Source organism: Apodemus sylvaticus, chromosome X (genome assembly GCF_947179515.1).
Source record: "Apodemus sylvaticus chromosome X, mApoSyl1.1, whole genome shotgun sequence".
Taxonomy (NCBI): Eukaryota; Metazoa; Chordata; class Mammalia; order Rodentia; family Muridae; genus Apodemus; species Apodemus sylvaticus.
The window spans coordinates 30,970,019-30,993,649 of NC_067495.1; the positions used below are offsets into that span (position 1 = coordinate 30,970,019).

At 37.1% G+C, this 23,631-nt stretch overlaps 1 protein-coding gene across 1 annotated transcript in view; it reads left to right on the forward strand.

The window, feature by feature from the left end:
• The window catches only part of Cdkl5 (cyclin dependent kinase like 5), a 211,988-nt gene that overhangs the window by 51,137 nt on the left and 137,220 nt on the right, over positions 1-23,631 (forward strand). The window contains exons 2-3 of the mRNA XM_052171250.1: positions 12,070-12,301; positions 15,613-15,647. Of these exons, the coding sequence (XP_052027210.1) occupies positions 12,238-12,301; positions 15,613-15,647 (99 nt within the window). The 5' untranslated portion in view covers positions 12,070-12,237. The remainder of the gene's footprint in view (positions 1-12,069; positions 12,302-15,612; positions 15,648-23,631) is intronic.

Genomic DNA, 23,631 nt, shown 5'->3' on the forward strand with positions numbered 1-23,631 from the left:
TTCATATTGTTAACCTGTGAACTGATCTTTATTATTGAGAATTTTAGTAGCCATTCTCAGTTTGCAAGGCTCAGAGTGCTTAGAAATGAGTTTGTGGACTTGAAAACAATAAGGAACCTCAAAGATCATCTAGCAGTGGGGTCTCAGATTTCAACTAAGAGATTAAAATTAGTCAAGCATCAACCTGGACATTTGTCTTGGTGAGAGAAATCTAGGTTTCAGAATGTATTGTGCAATTTCCAGTGTGAGACTATGAGGACCAGGAGTCTGGAGATCAGATGAGAATGTCAGTTTGTCAATGTATTAACACTGTAGCCTGGAAGCTTTTGGAGTTTTCCATGTTGTTGACTTTGAGATTTTATGGTGTCTTCAAGACTAGTAACGTCTACTATGTTGTTTTAAAAGATTTGTTTTTATTTGTGTGTGTGTGTGTGTGTGTGTGTGTGTGTGTAAGTGTGTAAGTGCCTGTCAAGGCCAAGTGATCCCCTGTAGCTGGAGTTACAGACAGTTGTGAACTACCTGATGTGGGTGATCCAAACTAAAGTGTCTTCTACAAGAACAGCAAGCTATACCAGACATCTGCCCAGCCCTCTTCATCTTCCACTGTGTAGGTTTTTTTTGCTTGTTGGTTAGTAGATTTTGCGAGATTTAAAATCAGCAATAATATCACAATATGATTGTCAATATGTTCTTAGGTAGAACTGTACAAAGCAAAATGTCATTTAATTAGAATACAGCTTTTTCCATTTCTTGTTTGTGTATGTGCGCAGGGCACATGCATGTTATAGCAAGCAAGTCTAGCTCAGAGGACAGCTTAGAAGAGTTCGTTCTTTCCTTCTTCAATGTGAATCTTAGGGATCAGATTCAGGTTTTTAGACTTGGTGACAGACAGGTCCCTTTATTCACTAAGCCTTTTTACTTGCCATAGAATATAGTATTAAGTGTAATTCAGGATTATTCAATAATAAGATAAATATGAAATATTTTATTAGCACATATATATACAATATATATTTCACTTTTGACTCTCACTTAAAATAATTGAATGACTGTAGATAGGCTCCTATGGTATTGTTCAGACTGCTTGCTTTGTGTGAGTGGGTGAGGGGGGAGGTTCTGCTGCTGGAACCCAGGGCTTCTACACAGGTTAAACAAGTACTTTACTGAGCTGGACCCCCACCCTCATTCCCTTGTTCTTGCCAACAGTATTATGGTGATTAATTTGTGTGTGCATCATATGTGTGTCTTTGTGCATAGACTCCTAAAAATGTTATTCCTGTGTCAAAATGTTTGTTTTTAATTTTGGTTTTGTCAAAAAATGTGTCAATATAATTTCCTACTAGCATTGAATGAGCAAGCTTAATTTCCTCAGGTTCTCAATATGGTATGTTTACTCTTGGTTGTTGCCAATCTGAAAAATCATATCTCAGTATGATTATTTTTACATCTCTCTGTCTATTGTGTACACACACATACACACAACACACACACACACACACACACACAGAGAGAGAGAGAGAGAGAGAGAGAGAGAGAATGGTTAGAGGACAAACTCACTCAGTTTGTTGGCCTTGGCCGCAAGCACCTTTACCCACTTATTTTTCTGGCCCCAATTTCCCGTTTTTAATATATGTATAGCCAAGTAACACTGTATATTTTTTCCATTTATTTATTTGTTTATTTAACATCCCAATCGCTGTCCCCCTCTTACTCCCATCCTCCCTCTCGTTCTCTGAGAGAGTGGCGGCCCCGCCTCTGCTGGGTATCTCCCCACCCTGGCCCATCAAGTCACTACAGGACTAGGTCCATCCTCTCCCACTGAGGCCAGACAAGGCCTAGCCCAGTTAGGAGAACAGATGCCACAGACGGGCTATGGCTTTAGGGACAGCCTCCATTTCAGTTGTTGGACTTACATGAAGATCTAGCTGCACATCTGCTACATACGTGCAGGGGGCCTAGCTCCAGTCCATGTATGTTCTTTGGTTTGTGGTTCTGTTTTTGGGAGCCCTCAGGGTCCAGGTTAATTGACTCTGTTGGTCTTCCTGTGGAGTTTACCTTTTATATATTGAAGAGTCAGTTTTGTTTTCCTTTCTATGACTTCTGTATTTTTTTTATTATTTTAATTGATCTTAATCATTTATTGTGTGTGTGTGTGTGTGTGTGTGCATGCATGTGCATGTAAAAAAACAAAGGAAAACTTTCAGTAGTTGTTTCTATCCTTCTATTATGTGGGCTCTAGAGATTAAACTCAAATGGGAATTGAATTTAGGTCATCAGACTTAACAACTAGTGCCTTTACCTGAAGAGCCTTCCTACAGGCTCCACACTTGTTGCACGCTAATTGGTCATCCAATACCAAATGGCCAGCGCTGAAAACATACATACAAGTAACATTATAGAGCCTAAAAACATAAATACAAGTCACATTGTGCAGGCTGTAAACATACATACAAGTAATATTATAAAGACTGAAAACATGCATACAGGTAACATTATACAGCCTAAAAACATACATATAAGTAACCTTATACAAACTGAGAAGATTGTGCTTAAGTATTTGGGAGTGTGTGTGTGTGTGTGTGTGTGTGTGTGTGTGTGTGTGTGAGAGAGAGAGAGAGAGAGAGAGAGAGAGAGAGAGAGAGAGAGAGAGAAGAGAGAACGAGAACAGTTAATGAAAAAAGGACCCATGAATTTGAATGAGAGCAACGGAAGATACATGGGAGGATTGGGTGGGAGGAGGAGAGGGAAGGAAATGATATAATTATATGAATTGAAAACAATTGGGCTGCTACTCTTAGTTGAACAGAAGGATTGGGGACTTTTTATTTGTTAGAATGTTGACTCTGTAATATAAATAGATTTCCTTCCTCAGGTTTTTATTTCTATTTTTCTCCTTTTCATTTTTATGGATGTCTAAACTTAGAACATGAGTAAAATGGTGTTCTGGATCATCTTTCTTAAAAATATGAATAAGAATATTTTTACGTCATCCTTGTGTCTCTGCCATTTATTTGACCCTGTAGGAGCTTCTTGTGTCCCATGATAGAAATTGTAGCATGTAAAATACATAGCTTTGAACCAGGGAGGAAAGGTGCTGATCATCTCAGAACTCAAACTGTAGAAAGAAAGAACCTGCTCCTGGGGGGTTGCCCTCTGACCTCTACATACACACACACACACACACACACACACACACACACACAGGGAGGCTAAGCGCATTTATCCCCTAGAGGTGGAGTTAGAGGAATTGTAAGCCTCCAGAAGAACAGCAAGTCTTCTTAATCACCTCTCTAACTCAGTATTCTTTAAAGTCTTGAACTTCAGTTCCTTCCATCGTTTTTTTTAAATTTTAATATTAAGGATGACATTGTTGTTTCTTTGAGAAAGGGATACAGTCACTTGGATCACGCTTTCTTCTATAGTGTACCAAAAATCTAGGATGTTCCCAGCTCTTAAGTTTATTTTAAATTTTTTGTTGTTGCTTTTTCTTGGAGTAGGGGGACACAGGAACTTGATCCCATTTCCTGGTACATGTCAGAGTACCAAAGTCAAGGAAGTTCCAAGCTTTGTAAGTTTATTTTAAATTTAGTCATTTAGGATTTGGGGTTCAAAATATCATTTTGTGGTAACCTTGGTAAAAATTAATCATTACATTTTTCATATAGTTAACTTCGAAAACAGTTTTAACTTCTAAAATATTTTAAATGGTTGGTATAGTATTAATATAGTCTCTGAGTTTTTCCTCCCCTATTTTAGCTCCTTTGTTTTAGTGTGATCCCCAAAGCCTTCTTTGGAAGAGCTTGGCATTTTTAGTAGGAGTGGCAGTGTTGGGAAGGGAGGATCAAATTGGTATTGGATTAGTGCATTTCCTTCTGAGTAGAAAGACTGGAAAGGACAAAGCAAGGTACGTGTCTGTTATGTTGAACTTTTCACACTAGCAAGTTCTGTGTAATTCATGCTTGCCAAGTAGGTGTTTGATGGGATGATAGGGACTGAATTTTAGAGGTGAGAAAGTAAAGAGAGTGAAGCAGAGTGAAGACGCTGTCTGTCATGGGAGGGTCACTTGGTCCTGTGCAGGAAGAAGGCTGAAGTGGAGTGGACTCTCTTCTCCCCATTTAGCTGGGAAAAGTCTCTACAAGAAGGTAATTATGAGAGTTTTCACAGGGCCGTGCTTTCTGCACAACTGGTTCCCTTCTATCCATGGACCCCGAGTTGTTAAGATGCTTTCAACTCCTTTGAATTCTTCTATTATTGCAAATTTAGTCATGTACCAAATTTATTCCTGTGCAGTCTTCAGTGACAAAATGGTTTCCTCATTTGTATGTCTAAAAACAATGCCAGGAACAAAAAAACAAAACTCATGATTCAACTGATTTCGTTCTCTCTTTGAACAGAAGAAAAGATCTGTTGTGATGAAGATTAGAATTTCAGCAATGAAGGGAACATTCTAGGCCCGGGCAGCTTTTAAATTCACTGCTCGTAATTTATGAAGTAAACTCTACTAAGCCTTATCTTTCTGTCAGTTCTTATAGCTACCTGCTTACAAGGTTGTTTAATTCTAGGGCTGATGTGATAGCTCAGTGGCTAAAGGCACTTGTCACACAAGCCTGACTTGTTTTGATTCCCAGAACCCACACTGTGGAGGGAGAAAACAGAATTCAGTAAATTGCACTCTAATCTCTCCACCTGTGTGTATGTGTGTGTGTGTGTGTGTGTGTGTGTGTGTGTGTATGTGTCTATCTGTCTGTCTGTCTGTCTGTCTCTCTCTCTCTCTCTCTGTCTCTCTCTGAATAAATAACTGTAATGACTTTTAAATTCTCCTAATTCTATGTGTAATTTGTTACTGTGAGACATTTGCTTATTTGTTGTTAAAGTTGATGCCTAGAATCCTCAAGTTCTTGCCTTTGGAAAGTACTGTACAGGACATCTAGTTTAGTACAAGACTGCTTTCTATCAGGGACAAACTATTTACAGCCACCCCTTCCTGCCACCTGCTGGTCTCCTCTGTGTTTGTTCTGTTCCTCGGCTTATCAAGTTCTTCTTTGTATTGCCCTGTATTGATGGCTAACCTCTTCCATAGAAGTGCTTTCTCCGACACATCACTCTCAGATCACTTGCCTAAAGGACCCTTTCCTATCATCTGCCATGGTTTAATTTTTCTTATGATAATTGTCACTGTGAATTTATCATGTTTGTTTGTTGCTCACATCCTCTTAGCATTATGAAGGCAAGAGGCAGGCTGGTATTCACCAGCTTATGCCAAAGCCTTTCTACCTTCAGATGGGCTGTTGGAGGCCGCTGACAAGTATGACCAATGTGAGCAGAATAAATATGACTGCTCCTTGCCTAATAACTGCTGTGCTGAAATCTGTTTCTGTGTCTTTCTTTAACTTCTACTGGTAATCTTAATTCTACTACATGAAATAAACTTCCACTTGGGCTTCCTTTTTCTCAACAAGTTCAGATGGGATGTCAGTTCTTTTTCATAGAAGGCAAACTCAGTTTCTTCATTAGCTCCCTCATTGGGTGTGATTTGAGGCGTGTTTTAAACTCTGGTTTATCTGTCCCTTAGGATATTTTGGCTTTGTTACTGTATCTAGCAATAAACATAGTGCACTGTGTGGAGCCTAAGCCTCAGTGACAGACTGGACATAGCATTTTTGTTTAAGTCATTAATGCAGTGTTCATTTGCATCCAAATAAATGGCTAAGAAACTAAATATATATGGTGTCTTAGGGTCATTGTGAATTCTTAAGAACTTGTTTTATGATTGAATATAGCGGCATAGAAATTCCTAAAACACAAATATACAATCGGGAATAATTACAAGTAAATTGTTAGTTAAGTCAGTAATTAAATAGAAATGACATCTCTGAAAGACCATCTAGGTATGTTGTCTATTCTCCATTTTACTGCTCCCTAGAGGTAATTAATATCCTGGTTTTTGTAACAAACATATAATCACATATATACCTATATGTTATTGTTTGTGGCTTAGTTTTTCTGTTTTAACATTGTACATAAAAGAAATGATGTTGCTTTTATTAGTTTTCTGTTTTATAAGTTGCCACTGATATTCCTCTAAAAATCGCCCATATGTATTAGCTCACAGTTCTGTGGGGCAGAAATGGACCCTGGCATGGCTGAGTTTTCTATTCAGGACATTATGAGGCAGACACTGTGCCACTTGTATTTGTTTTTCTTTTGGTAAGTAGGTTCTCTCTCTACAATCCCAGACTAGCCTCAGACTCAGTTCTCCTGCCTCACCTTTCCAAATGCTGGACTTACAGGTATGTTCAGAGTCTACCAAATCTAGTTTAAAACAAACAAACAAACAAAAACAAAAAAATGTAAATTGTAACTTTGATTTCCAAGGTCCAACTTTGCCCTTTTTTAAACCCAATTAAATGTTTCCTATTTTCAGAATTTCTGGCATGAATGGTTTTTATATATCATATGTATTCATTTTAACCTTGAGATTGACACTTTGGCATTTTTTGATGTATGTATAGCAGATTCTTAGTTTTTGTCTTTAAAAATAAGTACTTTTTTGTATAGCTGTATCTCACATATGTGGAGGTCTGGGGTCAAGGCAATTTATAAAATTGGTTTTTCCATCCATGATATGGGTCCTGGGGATTAAACTCTGGGTGTCAAACTTGGTGCCAAGTGTCTTTACCTGCAAAGGTGTATCATCCTCTGGCCCCTGGTAATTTCCTCTTCTAAGTATTGATTTAGCTTCTTGTCATAAATTTGTGGCATTGTAAATTTTAAATGTTAGGACTTCTTGTTTGACTCACTAATGAATAGGATGTTTGGGGGTTTATTAACTTTGAAACATATTAATTTTTTTCAATTATTTCTTTTGTATTTGACTTCTTCCATGTTTTAGGTATGGAGAGAGAATAGAGAATATCCTCTGATTTCGGCCCTTGTAATTTGGTTTGAGGGTTTTTTGTTTGTTTGTTTGGTTTTTTTTTTTTTTTTTTTTTTTTTTTTTTTTTTTTTTTTTACTTTTTTCGAGACAGGGTTTCTCTGTGTAGCCCTGGCTGTCCTGGAACTCACTCTATGGACCAGGCTGGCCTCGAACTCAGAAATCCATCTGCCTCTGCCTCTAACTCCCAAGTGCTAGGATTAAAGGTATGCGCCAACACTGCCTGTGTAAATTGGTTTGAATTACATTATGGCCTAGCATGCCATACGTTATAAATGTGTATGTGCTAGAGAATTAGACAAAATGTATTGTGTAGGTTATTTGATGTTTTAAGAAACCATCTAGGATCTTCTGAACGCTGACACTTTTCTTTCTCATTGAGTTCTTTTTGCATTTTTCTCTTGTTTTACTATTCTAACCCACTGAGTTTTGTCTCTCACCCTTTGGACCATCCAGTCATCAAAATGCTTGCTCTCCCCCCCTTTTCTACCTTAGTCCTGTAGCTATTTCCTAGGCTTTTCTGATCATCTGACTCTTCCAAACCCCTGTGAGTCCCTTGCTATCTCAGCTGTGGGATCTCACCTTGTGTTTCTGCCTGTCATTGTTTCCAGACTGCCCACTGTTAATGAGAAATGGTTTGTGATGTTAATATGAGGTCTAGGGTAGTGCTATTTTCCCCTAAGATGAGAAATGACACCCCCAATCTTAATATGGAACTATCTTAGTCTAAGGTACATTTAGAGGTTTTATCTGGATCACTGGGATGACATAAGGCCACATTTCTGCTCTGTTCAAGGGCTGACATATTGCTGGTTTCCTTTGTCTAGAGGTGGTAGCTAGAGCTCTTTTGGGCTTTAGTTTCAAATGACTAATGATGTACCAAGCTTTGTCCTTTTGAAACACCCTTGACTTTGATATTCATACCCCTATATCAGTAAGGATTTCATAAGTAACCTGTTTTTCTTTCATTCCCCCCCCCCCCACTCCCGTTTCTTCAACTTCCAAAAGGGATCAAAACAGTTTAGAGTGTTTCGGGCTACCTCTCCAGGTTCTGTTCTTTTGCCTCAATTTGAACCAGATACTTCTTTATAATATTAACTATCATAGCTTTCAAGTTCTTTTTTTTAAAAAAAAAAAGTGTTTTCCCCAGCATTTGTATCTGTTCTCAAAGACACATTTCATCCAAGTTACGTAATTTGCCATTAACAGAAGCTAAAGTGTCTTCGTTTTCATTTCATTTTTTCTCTTTTAAGATTAATCAGTGTTATTCAGCTAAATTTGGCACAGTTTTTTTTTTTGCCTCAGTACAAATACTGGTAGTTACAACACAGATTTTGACACCTATGGTATGTATATACTAGCATATTTAAATTGGGATTCTCAGTTTACCTTGTTTGGCTTGCCACAAAGACTAGGTAGCAGCAATACATCTTTCCTGTATCTCTTGCTGGGTACTAGTTCATCTTAGTGGGGATTATTTATTTGTTACCTCGGTTCCTTTGAAATAAATTGTACTGTAATTTTCAGAAGAAAAGATGTTAAGATGTTTCCTGGATTTTTCAAACCAGCCATAGAAAGTGAAGATTAACTCTTCAAAATATTCTGAGTATCTGTTAACTGAACATGCATCTTCATACAGCTGTCTTCTTATCACTGCATTCTCAAACATCACAATTTTTCCTCGCTCTGTACAGTGAGACGCTCTATGGGAGTGAGAGCCTGGATTACTTAATTCACTACAGCGTTGTGTGTATTTTCAATTTATCAGTTATTATTATGTGTGTATGTATGAGTGTGTATGTGTGTGTGTGTGTGTGTGTGTGTGTGTGTGTGTGTGTGTATGTGTACCATGGGGACGTGAGAGTAGAGGTCAGAGGTTTGACCTTTCCTTCACTGGGTTCTAGGAATCTGAACTTAGGTTGTCAAGATGGTGTGGCAAGTGCTTTCCAGCCGATCCATCTTACCAAGATCCTTGTGGGTCTTTTTTATCATTTCCCTGAAACATGGGAGACAGTCTGGAATTGAATTTTTAAATAAGTAATAGACTATTTGTCCTTTTTTCCAAACTGTAACATTGTAAGACAGGTATCTAAACATATGCCTGTGATCCCAGCACTTGAGAGACTGAGAAAGGAAGATAGCCGTGAGCTAGATGCCAGCCATCTCAAAAACAACAACAAAGGATTATAACATACTTTTTACTGAATATTATAGTAACCACTTAAAACAGTGGTTTCAATCTGTGGGTCAGGACTCCTTTGACAAACCTATCTCTAAAAATATTTATATTACAATTCATAACAGCAGCAAAATTATTTATGAAGTAGCAACAAAAAGAATGCTATGGTTGGAGTCACTGCACCATGAGGAGCTGCATTAAAGGGTCACAGCATTTAGGAAGGTGGAGAACCACTCACTGCACTAGAGAATTGTGTGTAGATGGAAGAGACATGTTTTAGTTTTCTGAAGAAAGTATAATGAAAGGTGGTCAGTGTGATTGGAGCCAGGCTAGCCACACTGGGAATTAGGAGATGCTCACAGAGGATGGATTCAAGGTATGTGGTGTACAGATGGACTTCAGCTTCTAACTTTGATGTTATAGGAAGTCATTCTAGAGTTTGCAGTGAGATGTAGCATGATCCAACTTACTGTAAAATAACTCTGAGTCCTATCAGGACTGTAAGAAGTTGGATGGATATTGTGATATTGATATTACTTATTCTTTGTGTTCATATCTGTCTGTTCCACTGTCTTAATTTGCCTTTGGTGGTGTAGCTCTGTTAGAACTCTCAGTATATTCTGTAGAGTATTCAGAAACCCCCCTCCCTGGTCTGAATTCCATTCTTTTTTTTCTCCTTATAAAGGAGTATTATTTCTACTTGTAACAATACTCTTCCATGCAGATTTTGTGCACATGAATGCAGTACACTCAGGAGGCCAGAAGAGGGCGGTGGATCTCTTGGAAATGTTGTAAGCATTTGTGAGCAAACTTATGTAGGTGCTAGGAACATGGATCCTTTGCAAGAACAAAGTTCTCTCAACTACTGAGCCATCTCTTTAGCCCCAGTGTGTTTAATTAAAACCAAACAAAGCTGTGTCTGATAATTCACATTATTACCTGATTGCAGGTATTCTATTTATTTATTTATTTATTTATTTATTTATTTTTGAGCATCTCACCATGCAGACCTGGCTGGCTTTGAGCACACAGAGATCCTCCTGGAGAATGCTGGGATTAAAGGGCTGTTTCTGGTTCTGTATGGTTGCAAATCTTCATCAGGATAAAAACATTTAAATATCATTCAATTATGCATATTGTAATTGTTTGGAGGTCTTATCCAAGTTTACATTCCAACATCATATAACACTTCCTGTCTATATATCATGTGAGGTATCTTTTAAAAAAGAAATTGAGATTCCACAGGCAACAAACAATTTTCTTTGTCTAAATTTATTTCTTCCTTTTAAAACATTGTTCTTATAAATCTGTTATTGTTTGTAGAAGTAGGGCAAGGCTTTTTTTTTAAATAAAAGAGCTAGAACAACAACAACAAAAAAAAACCCTAGAGCATTATTTTATATAACCTCAGTACTATCAAAATCAGTACTGTTTAATCAGTAAGCATTTAAAGTTTTTCTTTGACCTTGAACTTCTAATCTAAGGCTAGGTATGAATTTATGATCCTCCTGCTTCAATATCCCAAGGGCTGAAATTACAGTCATATATCATGATACCTGGCTAGATTTAGGCTTTGCATTTCCGGTAGAATTGCTACAGAGTTAGTGATGTTTTAGTACGTTCTATCAGGAAACATGTAATGTTGGTTTCTTTCATTCTTGACCATGTTAACTTTGATCACTTAATTATGGTTGTGTTGGGAAAAATTCTTCACTTTAAAATTATACTTTGTCCTTTTGTAATTAATAGGTGCCTTGTGGGTAGATAGTTTGAGACAAGATAGTGTTTTTCCTGTAACTTTCAAGTATAAATTTTAACACATATTGATGACACTTGCTAAAGTAATTATTTCTAGAGTGATTGCTACATGGAGATTTTGTAATTCCATCAGTACCTTTATTATTTGTTATATAACTTCGTAAAAAAAAGCTTTGCCTATACTTATTTATAGATATGGTTTTATTTCATTCTACAAATTATAATTTATTAATATCTTTATTTGTTTTACTGTTGCTAGTATGAGTCAGTTGAGTTTGGCTCCTAAGATCATTTGACATACCGTGGTTGTTCTTCAAGCATTCACCTACATTCTAGCTCTGCACTTTTTCTGCCCTAATCTCAAATTAGTCACTTCTTCAAAGAACTGAGAATCTTTTCACTAGAGTATGCAGTGTGCTCAGAGCTGTTGGTGTGCCATTCTTTATATGCTCTTTTAGGGCATAGATCTAGGGAATATGTATATGTGAGAACATAAATATTTACATCATTTTCTTGCCCTTTCATATTGCATTTCCCTTTTGTGGGACTAAGAAACGAAGGTCTCATTCCTCCCTGAAGAAGGTAGGGCTTATAGGCAGAGGAGCCATTGGCAGTTGATAGACATCCCCCATGATAAGTTGTCCATATTCCAGTAGATGACTAATTGGACTTTGGGTTATTAAAAAGAAAAGACAAAAAATTGGGAAGGGGAAGTAGTAGAGCTTTCATTACCTGTTTGGTCCAAAATATAGATAAAGAAGTTTCTTGTCATCTACGTGTAATAGCATACACCTTTAGCCTCAGCACTTCAGCACACTGGAGTCAGAGGCATGTGGACCTCTGAGTTTCAGCCAGGGCTATATAGTGAGAATTTATCTTTAAATAAAATGGTTCTGTGTCACTATTAAAGAACAAATGTCTAAGATCTAAGTATGGTTGAGTACAATGTTGTTCTTATTTTTAGAATGAGGATACTAGGTAAATTACTATTTTCAAAAGTTAACTGGTCCTTCCTTAATCATGGTCATGGTAATGATTTTAATCTAAGGAGGTTTATTTCATTTGAGGTTCTTACTTCCTACTTCTATTTACAGCCTATGAAACATTAATGCAGATCAAAAACAGTTTTAAGAATGCTATGATAGGTCGAGTCTTGTAACATTACACTAATGGTGCTTCCTTGTGTTTGCTCTTCCAGGGACTCATTTACTACTTCACGGTTGAACAAATGTATGAAAGTTTCTTGCCAACTTTTGAGAATTTCTTCGTTGGGATATTTTTTTTTCTGCTTACTGAATAACTTGTTTCGAAGTTCCTTTTTTGGTGCCATGTTCTGTGGCTCGCATCAAAAGAGGCGTTTGTCTTCATGAAGATTCCTAACATTGGTAATGTGATGAATAAATTTGAGATCCTTGGGGTTGTTGGTGAAGGTAAGTTAAAATTTCATGTTTGAAGTTTGGAGTACCGTGTCATTTTATACATCACCAATAACTTTATTCAGATCCCCTTAACTTAGCCTATCAATTCAGATATGCACCTAATCTACAGTAGTTAAATAAAACCTGTTCTTCTGGGTATATGCCCAGGAGTGGTATAACAGGGTCCTCAGGAAGTGTCATGCCCAGTTTTCTGAGGAACCGCCAGACTGATTTCCAAAGTGGTTGCACCATCTTGCAATCCCACCAGCAGTGGAGGAGTGTTCCTCTTTCTCCACATCCTCGCCAACACCTGCTATCCCCTGAATTTTTGACCTTAGCCATTCTGACTGGTGTGAGGTGAAATCTCAGGGTTGTTTTGATTTGCATTTCCCTAATGATTAATGATGTTGAACATTTCTTAAGGTGTTTCTCAGCCCTCCAAAGTTCTTCATGTGAAAATTCTTTGTTTAGCTCTGTACCCCACTTTTTAATGGGGTTATTTGGTTCTCTGGGTTCTACCTTCTTGAGTTCTTTGTATATATTAGATATTAGTCCTCTGTCGGATTTAGGGTTGGTGAAGATCCTTTCCCAATCTGTTGGTTGACGTTTTGTCCTTTTGACGGTGTCATTTGCCTTACAGAAACTTTGTAGTTTTATGAGGTCCCATTTGTCAATTTTTGATCTTAGAGCATAAGCTATTGGTGTTCTATTCAGGAACTTTCCCCCTGTGCCCATGTCCTCAAGGGTTTCCCCCAGTTTCTTTTCTATTAGTTTCAGTGTGTCTGGTTTTACATGGAGGAGTGGCCCCTGGTTCTGGGAAGACTCAGTGCAAGAGTATAGGGGAATTCCAGAACAGGGAAGCGGGAAGGGGTAGATGGAGGAACAGGGGGAGGGAAGAGGGCTTATGGGACTTGTGGGGAGTGGGGACTCAGAAAAGGGGAAATCATTTGAAATATAAATAAAAAATATATCGAAAAAAAAAAAACAACCCTGTTCTTCAACTATGTAGGTTTTATTCTCCAAGGGAAAAACCCTTAAAAACCCTTTAAAATTTAATAAATATTTTTTTAGACCAAGTATCTCTGTATAGCCTTATAGAACTTGTTCTATAAGGCTTATGCTCTAAGATCAAGACCACGCTGGCCTTGAACTCAGAGATCCATCTTCCTCTGCCTCTGGAGTACTGGGATTAAAGGCATGAGCCACCATACCCGGCAATCAGGGATCTTTTAAAACTGACTTGATTTCATTCTTTTCACTAGCATGGTTTCCTTAGTCTATGTATTTTTGTTACTGTTACATTTTATATCATCTGAGCTTATTTTTAAATACCTGAAAATTCATTCATATATGCTAACTTTAATTACTATGTAGTAAATAAACAAATGAATAAATTACTTTCTTTTCTTTGAGAATGGCAGACCATAGTTTGCAAGTTTTCAAGTACATAGTTTGGTTATATTTTTAATGTCTTAAATTAGTATGCATAGGATGGTTTTAATGCCATTTATATTTTCTTTCTACATAGTATATAATATTGATGCTTTTATGACCAAAGCTACTATTGATTAGCTAAAATATTATTCATTTTTCAAAAATTGACTTCTAGAAAAAGAAATCACGCTGTTTTTCTTGCTTAGTCATTTGACTCTTAGAGATAATGTTATAGAAATTTATAAAAATGAGTTTAGTTGATTATCAGGGAAAACATGGTTTCTCAGCATTTTCAGAAAATAGATGTTACTGGGCTGATAAGATGGCTCAATGGCTAAGAGCACTGACTGCTCTTCTGGAGGTTATGAGTTCAAATCCCAGCAACCAAATGGTGGCTTGCAACTACATGGTAGTTCACAACCATCCATAATAAGAAACAAATAAAAAAAAAAAAACCTATGGGCTGGAGTGAAAGGGGCCCAGAGCAAGAGGGAGAAGGGAAGGGGAAAAACAAAGATGTTACAAAAATGTTGGATTTTAGGTTTTTTAAATAAATTTTGAATTTTAAGAATTTAAAATTGTTTGCAGAGCTCTTCAAGATTTTAATATTAGGTTGACAAATTCTTCTAAAGAAATAGAAACAATGAGAATCTGATTATTAATTAGGTGCTTGTTTCAAGGTCTGAAGTGCAAACCACACCACTAAGTGCTTTTCTTGCCTCTCCTGCCACTAATTGACTCCTTTTCATCTCATCATTGATATTACACAGCAACACATTATTCTCAGTCTGTTACCTGTTTCATAAAATTTGCCTTTTGGGGCTAGCAAGATGGCTTAGCCAGTAAGGTGCTTGGAGCCAATCCTGAGAACATGAGTTCAATCCCAGGACCCACAATGGAGAAGGCATTTCCCTATATATTAAAAAAATGTTTTTACTTAATTTTTTGAGACAGGGTTTCTCTGTGTAGCTCTGACTGTCCTGGAACTCACTCTGTAGACCAGGCTGGCTTGAACTCAGACATCTGCCTGCCTCTGCCTTCCAAGTGCTGGGATTAAAGACATGCGCCACCACTGCCTAGCTGTAAAAAAATAATTTTTAAACACTGCTTTTTCAGAAAGAGAGAGAGGGGGGAGGGAGGGAGGGAGGGAGGGAGAGAGAGAGAGAGAGAGAGAGAGAGAGAGAGAGAGAGAGAGAGAGAGAGAGAGAGAGACTGAACATAGAACCAAGGACCCATGCATGGAAGAAAAGTAGTCTACCACTGAACTTCGCTCCTAGCTCCAACCTATAATAATTTGCCTGTTAGTATATTACAGTATTTTAGAAACGGCTATACTTGGCTCCTGGGACCGAGAGCTTATTTGGGTAGGTTCTGTGTTTGACCTTACTCTTGGAAAATTATTAGCTTTTAAGTTTTAAGTTCCCTAGAACCTATTGAGTTGATTTTTATTTGCTTCAAAACATACATATTTTTGAGATGTCTTGCTGTGTACCGCTGTTTGGCTTGGCACTCACTATGTAGTCCAGCCCCGGCCTCACACTGCTGGCTGTCCTCTTGTCTCACCCTGAGAAGTGCTATAATTGCAGTGTGTACCACTATGCCCAGGTCACATAGCCTCACAGCCTTATGGGGGGTGTGTTTTGTTTGATCCTGTTTTGCATAAAATAACAAATATGTGTAGGTTTTTTTTCTTAGAAATGATTTGTCTATACTCTGGGTTTATACAAAATCATATGAGACCCCTGCTTTGTTTGTATGTGGCTCATGATGCTGTCACTCTAGAATATTGTCATAGATGTTGTTATTCTAACATATGCTCATAAGCAATATAAATATAGAACTATAGTTCATATGCATGTCTCTGATTGCTTACTTCTTTTTAATTATAGGAGCCTATGGAGTTGTACTTAAATGCAGACACAAGGCAAGTACATGTTTTTTTACAAGGAAAAATATGTATGTATTTCAGCTGTTTTGAAACTAAAGCAATGTTCTTTTTATATGGGCATATAATTAAAGTTGTCTGGCTCTAGTAGTGATGCTTAGTGAAATAGAATTGATATGTAAACACGGAGAAAAGGCAACTTTGGGGATAAACATGATCATGGTAAGTGACCATTACATTTTTATTTTTAGTTTCATACTATTTTTAAGCCAATCCATTTATGTATAGGTGAAAGTTGTATAGTAGGAAAAAAAGAGGTTGGATGGAAGGAAGGGAGCAAGGCAGTGTCATATAAAATTTGTATTCACTTGCACATGAGGGAGGAGTTTTGTTGTGTGATTTTCACACAGACCTACTTGATTACTTGATGGATTCCCATCTAGGTTTTGAAAGGTAGTGAATGGGTAGAAGTTTGGGTTTGTACAAGGCTTTGGGATAATAATGTATGATTATGAGTATTTGTTATAGTTGATCATTCTCAAAATCAATCATATAGGTTTTTGACTACAGCAACCATAAATTATTCATAGTCACTTGAGGTTTCATAGCTGTTAACTTGGTGAATGCATCTTGCTCAGAGTATATTTCTATTAGAATGTAAGCAGTCAAGGTATTATTTAGCCTCATGTTATTTTGTATTAACTTTAAGATCAAGGCTTTAATATTTTGTAATTTTTCCTTTTTAGTGATATAGTTTGGATCTGAAATGAGCTCAACTATTAGACTCAAGATATCATCCATCAATAGTAATTAATATATATGTAAATAATGAAAGCTTTTCCTTTTAAATACTTGCTACTTTTTGATTTTAGAATTCATTACCATATGGTTTTGTGTTTTACATTATAGATCTATTTTAATACAATGATTTCTTAATTCTTAAATTTAGGTATTTGAATTGCTTTTATGTTGAAAATATCTGCAGATTTTTGTCAGTATCTAAATCTCAAAAGTTGTTTGAATGCTACTGGCTCTTGATTAAGGATGATTAAGAATTCAAAATACATGTAATCAAAATAAATTTAGTACACTGAATGCCTCGTTAAGAAGTATTACTGTAGTTTGAAATTAAATAAATGGAAAGTTCCCTAATGAAATGCTCTTCTTTTAATGAGTTTTCTTGAGTTATAATAAATTTCTAAAGCTTAAAAAAAAGAATTCCTGGGTGGGCATTACTTGTGAAATATAGGGTGATAGTTTCCAAGATAAAGTTGACTCTTGTGAATGTAATGCTTCCCTTTCTGAGATGACTCTGTTTTGCCTAGCAATGAAAATAGAAGCATCAATGTTTAATTGTTGGTTTTACTATATTATTATTATTAGAGATAGGGTCTCAAAAATCCCAGGCTGGCCTCACAACTCACTGTGTAGCCAGGAATGGATGGCTTTCAACTTCTGTTCTCTTGCCTCTAGCACTAGAGTGCTGGGATTACCGTTATGTGCCACCACAACCTGGTTATGCAGTGTTGGGGATTGAATCTGGACTCTTAAGAATTGAAGCAAATACTCAATGAAGTAAACTACATCTGGACTTAGTTCTAGTGGTGGGTTTTAAACCATAAGGATTTAAGAGATCCAGACATGTCTAGAATACACACACACACACACACACACACACAGAGAGAGAGAGAGAGAGAGAGAGAGAGAGAGAGACAGAGACAGAGACAGAGACAGAGACAGAGACAGAGACAGAGACACAGACAGGTATTATTTGCTTATTTTTTTTATATTTATATGGTTTAAATATTTTCTGCTAGTCTTTGTCATTCATTAACCAAAATTTAGCTGATTGTTTGTTTGGTTTTCTGGGGGTAGTGTTTTGAGAGAAGGTCTCATGTAGTCTAGGCTGTTGTCAAACCTCATATATAGCTATGGGATGACCTGGAACTCCTCATCCTCCTGCCTCTACCTTCCAAGAATTGATTTTATAAGGTATGCATCATCGTACCTAGCAAAGTGTGATTTTATTTGCAGAAACATCAAGAGCTAATTTTTAAAGTAATTACTTTCTTATAGGCTACAAGGGCAAGAAAACTATGGTATCTTCATCCTTATAATTCAAAGTGCTGTATATAATAGTCAGTAGAGATCAGATTTCAGATTTAAAATGGGTTTCCCAAAACCAAAGGATGCCCACTCCCATTCACTTTCCTTCAGTCCCATATTGCGGGTTCTATGTATTAGCTAAACCAAGTATATATTAAGGCAATATTCTAACAAACAAGTAAATGGAAAGATAAAAAACAAAACATTACATCTAGAGATGTAGCTCATTTGGTAGAGTATTTTATCTGGTATATAAGAAACCCTAAGGTTTTTCCACAGTACTGCATAAAACAGCATGGTGCCACATGCCTGTGATCCCAGCACATGGGAAATGGAGGCAGGAAGATAAGGAGTTCCAGGTTCAAGTTTTCAGCCTGAGCTTGTATATAAAATCTATCTTTTCCTGCTCTTTACAAAATGAGAGGTTCACATCAGCATTCAAAGTGTTGTTGCTTTTCCCTTTTAATGCATCTAAAAAGATTGTCACAGGATGGAGAATTTAAAGCATAAATTAGGCCCTAACTCAGAATAATATGAAACTCGTTTTAGCATCGGCAGCTGTTTAGCCGTTTGACTTGGTAGAGTGTATTCTTTTTCCAACTAAAATCAGACCTTCAAATCTATGCTCCAATATATAAAAATAGGAAATCCGGTGTGCCTCATGGGATTTATGCTTTAGAATCAAATGAACAGATTGCTATGGAGTTCATGTTATAGGTAAAATATATGTGATCCTCCTTATTGTGTTCATTATATGAATATATTTGTATATCAACATTTTAGTAAGATGCTTAAAATTTTAGGTATTATATATCTAATTATTTATATAGTGGGTCTGTTTTTAGGTATAGACCAAACATTGTTTGGTGTTAATTTATATAATTATAATAATAAATATTATAATATACCTAAATATTATATAATTAAGTGGTTCATTATTGTTGCATCCAAAGAAGACTAGGAGGGAAGGAAGAACTTGAAAGATAGTATTTATCTGCAGTCTAAAAATATGTGATGAGGCTTGGGAGGTGATAATTTCTTGGCCTTTTGGCTAAGATCAAGTGTAGGACTGGGAGGTGAACAAATCCATGTACTACAGTGAACCATGTATCAAATTGCCTGTAAGTGAAATGGGCACATGATGTTTTTTAAAAAGTAGACACTCTAGAATGTGCTAATTTCCTCATTCATGTGTTAAAAATGTGATTGTAATAGGTAGTAGAAAATTGATGAAATATTCACTGGTTGAGCTCACTAGTTTTATATCAACATTACACAAGCTAGAATCATCAGAGAGGAGGGAACCTCAGTTGAGAAAATGCCTCCATAAGATCAGGGCATTTTGTCAATTTATGACCAATGGAGTAGGGCCCAGCCCATTGTGTGTGGTGCCATCCCTGGGCTGGTGGTCCTGAGTTCCATAAGAAAGCAGGCTAAGCAAGCCATGAGATGCAGGTCAGTAAGCAGCATCCCTCTGTGGCCTCTGCATCAGCTCCTGCCTCCAGGTTCCTCCCCTGAGTGATTTTGATGATGAACTTTGTTGCTTTTAGTCATGATGCTTCATCACAGCAATAGCAACCCTAAGACACTAGGAACAAATATCTTCATTTGCCTGTACTGGGGAGACATGCTTAGTTGTTCATTACTTGGTTGTCACAGTTTATCGTTTGTCATAAGGCTTCCTTGTTGGCTTTTAAGGTCCCCCTCGCCCCCCCCCCCCCGAGATAAGGGGTGTGGTGGTTTGAATGAAAATGGTCCCCATAGGCTCATACTGGCACGATTAGGACATGTACCCTAATTGGAAGAAGTGTGTCATTGGGGGTACTCTTTGAAGTCTCAGATGATTAAGCCTGGCCCAGTGTCTCTCTTTCTCTGCTGCCAGAGCATGTAGAACTCTCAGCTACTTTCCAGCTCCATGCCTACCTGTGTGCCACCATGCTTCTTGCTATGAGGACAATGGACTAAACCTCTGAACCTGTAAGCCAGGTTCAGGGTAAATGTTACCCTTTATAAGTGTTGTTGTGGTTATGGTGTCTCTTCAGAGCAATAGAAACCCTAAGATAGTGGGTATCCTCATAATGTAATCCAGGTTTTCCTGAAACTCACTATGAAACCCAGGCTAGCCTTGGTCTTCCTGTCTTAGCCACTTAAGTGCTGGTAGTACAGACTTGAGCCATCTTGCCTGGCAAGATTTCGTTGTTAGTAGCATACTGTTTCCTTCTTTCTTTTCTTCCTTCCTCTTCCCTCTCTCCCTCCCTCCCACCTTACTTCCTTCCCCTCCCTCGCTCTGTCTTGCTGCCTTTCTTTCTGCCTGCTTGCCTTCTTTTTCTTTCTTCTCCCTCTTTCTCTGTCTCTGTGTCTGTGTGTGTGTGTGTGTCTCTGTCTCTGTCTCTGTCTCCCCCCACCTTCTTTTTGAGGTAATATCTCATACTATATCCCAGGATATCCTAGAATTCACTGTGTAGCTTTAGTTGGCATCAATGATGTAGCAATCCTTCCAAGAGCTAGGATTCAGAGATGAGCTATCACACCTGACAGGAACATATACATGCATTTCTTTTGCTTTTCTCCAAAACAATTTGTAGGCTTTTTAAGCATCAAACTATATCAAGGCCATATTTGAGGAAAAGCCAGTGACCAATCACTAATTTTTTAAAAGATTTATTTCGTGTATAGTAGTGCACTGTAGCTGTACAGATGGTTGTGAGTGATCATGTGGTTGCTGGGAATTGAATTCAGGACCTCTGCTCACTCCTACCCAAAGATTTATTTATTATATGTAAGTACACTATAGCTGTCCTGAGACACACCAGAAGAGGGTGTCTCATTACAGATCCCAGTACAGATGGTTGTGAGCCACCATGTGGTTGTTGGGATTTGAACTCAGGACCTTCAGAAGAGCAGTCAGTGTTCTTAACCACTGAGCCATCTCTCCAGCCCAACCAATCACTAATTTAACAGTTGTTTTTTTTTTTTTTAAAATATGGTTTTGAGCAATATATTTACTTTGGACAAACAACTACCATCTAAAACTGTGTAGTATTTTCTACTAAAACAAAACTAACTTGTTTCCCTTCCTCCCTTCCTCCCTCCCCCATCCCTTCCTTCCTTCCTTCCTTGCTTCCTAGACTGTTTCTCTGAGTATCCCAGGCTAACCTGGAACTTGCTCTGTAGAGCAGGCTGGCCTCAAACTCACAGAGAACTGCAGGCCTCTGCCCCTGGGTGCTGGCATTAAAGGTGTGCAGCATCATGCCTGGCTAACTAACTTGGTTTTTAAAACTACACTAAATAAAGAAAATCTTTGTCTTTAACTTTTAGTTTTAAGCTTCATATATAAATTATAATTTTAAAACAAAGATCAGTAGAAGTTTGTTATATTATTTTCTTCTCCATCATTGCTTTCTTTTTGTTTAAGTAAATACCAAGGTTTCTGCTTCATGTGTAGAGATTTTAATTACTTAAAATCACAAAAAAAGCTTAGGGTTTAATAAATATTGTAAAAAAAATAACTGGAAAAAGTTTGCAGTTTTCATTATAATCCATTTTAAAGGGTTTAATTTACTGAAGTTTATGGAGATTAATGAGATGTCACTGGACTTCAGCTTTAGAACAAAGATAATAGGAATCATTAATAAAGAAAATATCTTTTGTCCTTGTTTTATAGAGTCACTCATACGGAACAATTAGTTCACTCAGTTTCTTCTCTTGACCTGTTTTTTGTAGTTGTTGCTGTTGCTGATCTAATTAGTTTTCTGAAATATTGTAAGACTTTCATTAAAACCTTACTTCTCTGTAGTTATGTTTTACCTTATTTTTGAAACAATTTAATATACTAGAACTCACTATAAAATACAGGCTGGCCTTGAACTTGTGGCATTCTTTCTGCTCCAGTCTCTGCTTTATGAGAGTTACAGAAATGAGCCCTCAAGCCTATCTACTAACCATTGATAGAAAGAACTGCCCATATTTCTACATCAGCAAAAGAAATGGATGTTATTTTTCCAGGCAGATCTGACTTCTTTAGAGAAGTAGAAGAATTTGGACATTTTCTTGCTTTCTGACTGCTTTAGTCTTCATCATCCTCATCTAGATTTGGTTTTATGTTTGTTTCTTAGTTAATGGAACAAAGAAATACTCATTAGAATTACCTTTACTAGCTCTGTCTACGCTGAAGACTACCTCATTCTTTCTTATTTTGTTTTGTATTTGCTTGCTTACTTTATCTTTTCTTCTCTTTCTTCCATCTTTTCTGTCCCTCCTTCCCTTTATCCCTGCTTCCCTTCCTTCTTTCATTCCTTTCTTTTTATTAGATAGGGACTTACTATTTAGTCTAGACTCACCTGAAACTGCTTGTTTCTGCTTCTCAAGTGCTGATGTTAAGGCTTGCACCACTATGCCTGGCCCTGACTCAGTTTCTAAAGCATCTTTTTTACCCTCTGTAGAGGATTTGTTCCCCAGGCTGCTTTTCCAGTTTACTACATTCAAATGGCCAGGATCATCTTGGATTCCTTGTTAGGGACCAAGTACAGTTTTTTGGTACCACCTCTATTCTATATGCTTCTTTTTAGGTTCCTCGTTTCAATCAATGTCATTATTTATTGAGCATTTATAGGGTGGACTTTAAATCCCTTTTTATGCAAATGATGATATAATTAGTTCTAAGATGAGAACACTCTTTGTCCATCTTCTTAAGATGAGTGGTTTCAAGCTAGGTGGTAGCGTGGTGCACACCTTTAATTCCCAGCACTGGGGAGGCAGAGGCAGACATATCTCTGAGTTCAACGCCATCCTGGTTTATAAAGCGAGTTCCAGGATGACTGGGACTACACAATGAAACCTTGTCATGGTGGTGGGGAGTGATTTCTTCTCTCTGACGAAGGTCTGTGTTTAAGTAATCTACTTAATGCTACTTTTCTTCAAAACTTAAATAGTAAAAGTCAGTACAGATTATTTTTCTGTACAGACTTGAAAAAATGTATTCACTGATAATGTAAGGAAAAGCAAATTAACAAATGCCCTTTTAATAAGTATAGTCTATATTGTCAAAACCAGTGACTGGAAAGTAATGCAGGGTGATCTTTGTCTGGAAAAAAATGTCTAGCACCAAAGTAATATGATTAGTAGCTATCATTCATATCTTATGATACTTTTGAACTTTAGTATCTCTTAATTTAAGGATTTATTTTATATGTTAAAGTATTTTCATTTAGAAAATAATCAAAAACTTAAACCCGTACTCCACACATGCACACATGGATACACATGTTGGGGGTGTCATGTGTCACATGCATGTGTGAAGGTCAGTGGGCAACTTTGGGAAGTCAGTTCTCTCCTCCCACCTCTGTGTAGGTTGTAAGAATTGAACTCAAGTTGCTAGACTTGATTGGAAAGTACTTTCACCTGCTGAGTTATCTCACTGACCCAACTTTTTTTTTCATTAAAGCAATGTTTTCTAGGCCTGACATTAAAAACAAAATTGAACACACATCTGCTTTAGAAAAAAAAATCTATGGAGTGCTGACAAAATATCAGCCACTTAGCTAAGATGGTACTCTTCTAATTCCATAAGAATGAATTCTTTTGAGAAAGTTCAGCCTAGCTAAACCAATACATGTAAGGTTACATTTTTCTTTGTCAGGGAGTTTAAAATGTAGTTAAGGAGTCAGTCTGAATTCTGTACAAGATGGCAATTGAAAGAAAAATGTGAAACCTCTTTTTCCTGCTAAGTTCCATATTTAAGTCTGTTTATGAGAAACTCTTGTCAGTAATAAAGCCATAGGAAAGTACAGTATTTCCTAGTGCCCCTTAAGACAAATGCACAAAGCTGAGAATAGAATTAGGAAGCAGCACCATTAGTCGCTAGCTCTTTTACAAACTCCTGAGGACTACAATCCTTGTAGTGATAATATGATGGTTA